This window comes from Gossypium hirsutum, chromosome A09 (assembly GCF_007990345.1).
Source record: "Gossypium hirsutum isolate 1008001.06 chromosome A09, Gossypium_hirsutum_v2.1, whole genome shotgun sequence".
Taxonomy (NCBI): domain Eukaryota; kingdom Viridiplantae; phylum Streptophyta; class Magnoliopsida; order Malvales; family Malvaceae; genus Gossypium; species Gossypium hirsutum.
The window spans coordinates 5,057,238-5,061,356 of record NC_053432.1 but is presented as its reverse complement, the minus strand read 5'-3'; the positions used below and the strand labels follow the sequence as shown (position 1 = coordinate 5,061,356).

Here is a 4,119-nt window from a genome sequence, read left to right as displayed (position 1 = left end):
CGATACTTTGTGTAGCTTCAGATGCTGAAATATCGCTATCCTGATTTTCTTATGAATCTATGTGATTATCTGTAAAAGATATGAAAATCCAAAATCATGTGTGAATTTGAAATATACTGTGGAAGTAAATCATTAACCTACCATCTGGTAAGATTTTCGGGGACGAAAATCCCTAAAGGGGGGGAGAGTTGTAATAGCCCGATTTTAGGCTTAGCCGGAACAGTGGTTTCGGGACCACAAATCCGACGAAAAAAAAATGTAATGGCTTGAATTTTCAGAGGTGTCGGAACGGTGATTCGAGATCACTAAATTCGACAAATGGGTAGAAAATATTATTAATTTAGTAAGTATAAGTTAAATATAAAGTTAGGAAAATTTTTGAAATAGTGAATAGTGCACTAGAAATAAATATTAAAATAATTAGAATCGAAATGAGGTATCAAGACCTCGGGGATTTTAAACTGAGCCATAAATATTTTTATAAATATTTATGGAGTGTTAAAAAGTTAGTATTAAAGTTTCGTTAAGAAATTTTAAAGTTCCGATAATTAATTGAACAAAAAGGACTAAATTGTAACAAATGTAAAATTTTGGGAAATGATTAAATAGCTTAAATGATAAAAGGAAGAGGGCTTAAAAGGCAAATAGACCCAAGGTCTATTTGGGCTGGACGGCAGAGGCATGAAATCAGCAAGAAAGTAAGGAGAATTAAGGGCAAAATTGGAAAATTGCAAAATTTGCTTAATAAAGTTAGGACCCAAGTGGAATTATCTAGATTTCTCTTCATTTTTCTGAATTCTCATCAGCTAAAACACCATGGAAGGGCTTCTTCAAGCTGGTTCTTCATATTTTTATTACAAGTAAGTTCAATTCTTGACTATTTCTTGAAATTTTTGTATTTTTATGACTTTTACAACTAGGCCCACTTGTTAAATCCATTAGTTTTTGATTTTATGAAAGAAGTTGAAAGTTGATATGAATATGTGCTGGAAGTATATGATGATTTAGCATGAAATTAGAGCTTTAAATTGTTCATATGCTGATTTTATTGAAAGAATTGAATAGAAAGTGAATGTTTGGGACCTAATAGTAAAAGAGTTTGAAGATAGAGTTATATGTGGAAATTCTGAATTTCAATAGTTGTGTAACAACTTATAATGTCTAGTAAAGTACTAATTGAGAAAATTAGATTAATTGAGGGGTTAATTGAGAAAGGACCGAATTGTATAAACTGTGAAATTTGGGGCGAAATAGAAATCAACATTTTGCACTAAAGCAGTTTTGGACAGCAGCAGTAGTGTAACTTTGAAAAATCACCAAACATTGTAGAGATTGAATTAGAGGATGAATAAAATATGAAACTAAAGCTTATTGAGTCTAGTTTCTTATAAAAGAAATGATGTGAGCAATGGAATTGTAAATCATGAGATATAATAGATTTTGTGAGACAATGTCAGAATGAATTCGGGTTCCCCTGTTCTGACTTTGGAAAATCATTAAAAATTGTAAAAAAATGATTATGAGTTATAGTTTATATGGTTAGAATCCTTAATGAGTCTATTTTTAGAATAAACAAGCTAAAACATCATCCGAATTCTGTACAATGATATAATTAATTTTTAGTGAAGAGTGGTTGGAACTGTCAGACAGCGAAGCAGGGGAAACTTTAAAGAATAAACTGTACTATTTGGCTGAACCAAAAATTATGAAAATTTTATGGTATGAAGATATGTGAGTCTAGTTTCAGGAAAAATTAATGGATCTTAATTTGGAGCTCTTTAGCTCCGGATAAAAATGATTTAGTGACTCTGACTCGGATAAACAGCTTTGAATATACATGTTAGTGAATATTGAAATTATGGTTAATGTTGTTTAAGTGTGTTATACACATTAAGGATGTGGAATGGAGAGGAGGAGGAGGAAAATTGGGAAATATATGAATGATTCGTGTATAAATGGTCATATGTTTGACTATAACTCATAAACGATGAAATATGAATGATGCTTATTTTTGTGCATTATTGGTCATGGTTTAAGCTCATGTGTGAAAATAAAGTTTCATAGTATGTGTGTATGGTATATTCAGTATATGATTTGGCATGAAATAATACCATGAATGGTTTATGAATTAACACATGTTGGTAAGCCTGATATATGAATAAATGATCAAATTGAGCGGAACGCCGGATTTGAGTACTTCTGATCAAGTGACAAAGTGATAAGTGGTAGCTTTAGCTACACTTATCTGATCAAGTGACAAGTGAAAAGTGATAAGTAATAGCTTCGGCTATACTTATCTGATCAAGTGACAAAGTGATAAGTGATAGCTTTGGCTACACTTATCTGATCAAGAAACAAAGTGATAGGTGGCTACACTTATCTGATCAAGAAACAAAGTGATAAGTGGCTACACTTATCTGATCAAGAAACAAAGTGATAGGTGGCTACACTTATCTGATCAGGGACAAGTGATAAGTGATCATACGTAAGACCATAGTTATACTATGGCAAAGTGAAAGTGAAGTACTCAATTTTCCGTGACCGTTCCCTAATTTGATTAAGGATGGTAAGTGACAAATGGGCCCAAAAGAATTAAAGTAAATGGATAAGTGGTAGTGTATTTATATCAGGACGATGTTGTTATTCAAACTAAAGTGATATTTTCATTGCTAAATTGAGAATTTCATAAATGTGTTATTGAATGGTATAATCAATAAACATTGAGTTAAATGGTAAATACGTATTAGTTTTGAATTTGATGTCATTGAATTGTACGTGAATTAAATGGAAATTGCTAGTGATATGATTTAAATTATGAGCATGAGAAATTGCGAATTGAATGAAATGGAAATGAAGCATTAAATTGCATGAGTATGTATCGGGTCTCGCAGGCCCTAATTATTATGATTATAATATTTTGAGGATATATTGTGAAAAGTTATAGAAACATGTTAATTATTTTGAAAGTTTTAATTTTGATGAAATTTTTTAACTCGGTTAAATACGTTTACAAGTGTATGTGTTTTGGTAATGCCTCGTACCCTATTCCGGTGTTGGATACGGGTAAGGGGTGTTACAGCTAGGTCTTGCAAATGATCCGCAACCTCTCAAATCTGTACTATAGCTTCTCCCATGAGATAGTCCCTATCTCTGACTTGATCTTGAAAATGGTGAAGCTCTCCCGTCCAATGTTCTTCTCTTGCCTTGAGTTGCTCAATCTGTAGCTCACAGTTCTGTAATGCTGCTTCCAGCCCTCCAATATTGTGCTTCATTTCCTCGATCTTATCCAGGCTTGCCTTTAACTCGACCGCAGAGTTACAACTTCGGTGATGATGAAGAGATCGTCCAAGCTCAGTTACCTTAGTTTTTAATCCTTGATTCTCCTTCTCTAGGGCCTGATTACGCGACTGTATCTCTTGAAACTTCTTCTCCCAATATTCGGCTTTGGCTCTTTCTTCTTGAACCTCTTGTTGCCACTGCTCTAAAGACTTCCCCAACCCAACTCTTTTCATTGATAACTGTATCCTCTTATATTGCGTCTTCAAGTCATCTCGGTCTTCCTCAATCTTCCTCTTTTCTTTCCTCTCTTTTTCGACCTCAATTCTATGAACGTCGACGTCTAAGCTCAGGTACATCTTCTCCTCCTCAAGCTTCTCTATCTTTCTCCTGAGCTCCAAATTCTTCCTTCCAAACTCTTGTTTTATAACTTCTAACTCTGATGAAATCACTCGTAAACTCTCCTCCATCGATCGGGAAGCTCCCAAACTCGGTCTAGGGATGTTATCATTGATTCTGTTGCTAAACCACTCTTTGTACTCAAGGGTCGCCGTCAGACCTTCAGTTAGAATCTTCACACAATAAATTTTCTTTCAAGCCTCAGAAATCTCTCGCATCTTCTTCTTATAATGATCCCCATTATATGAGAAATCACTCTGGGCTAACTCTTGTGTTGCCGGTATAAACTGCCCCGCTTTGTATTGCCTTAGGACGAGTAATGGTGCATAACCAACAACTTCCCAAATTCCAGGAAGAAGTACCCAATCAAAATTTTCACAACGATAAAGGACTTCATTAGGAGCCATCTAAGAGGCTTTCCACATTACATCTTCCTCTCGGAGA

General features: G+C 34.3%; 1 protein-coding gene across 1 annotated transcript; it reads right to left on the bottom strand.

Annotated features, from left to right (window-relative positions):
• Positions 1-3,107: 3,107 nt before the first annotated feature.
• LOC121205962 (G kinase-anchoring protein 1-like) lies at positions 3,108-3,746 on the bottom strand. Its single transcript, XM_041076096.1, has 2 exons — positions 3,360-3,746; positions 3,108-3,296 (listed from the first exon to the last, which is right to left on the bottom strand). The coding sequence occupies exons 1-2, from the start codon at positions 3,744-3,746 to the stop codon at positions 3,108-3,110; spliced, it is 576 nt and encodes a 191-aa protein (XP_040932030.1).
• Positions 3,747-4,119: the final 373 nt, after the last annotated feature.

Bases quoted from the DNA above. Each gene is read 5' to 3' on its own strand.
- LOC121205962 (XM_041076096.1), bottom strand. From the start codon at position 3,746: ATGGAGGAGAGTTTACGAGTGATTTCATCAGAGTTAGAAGTTATAAAA. The intron at 3,297-3,359 runs GTAACTGAGCTT...GTCGAGTTAAAG, and splicing joins ATCAAGGATTAAAAACTAAG to GCAAGCCTGGATAAGATCGA.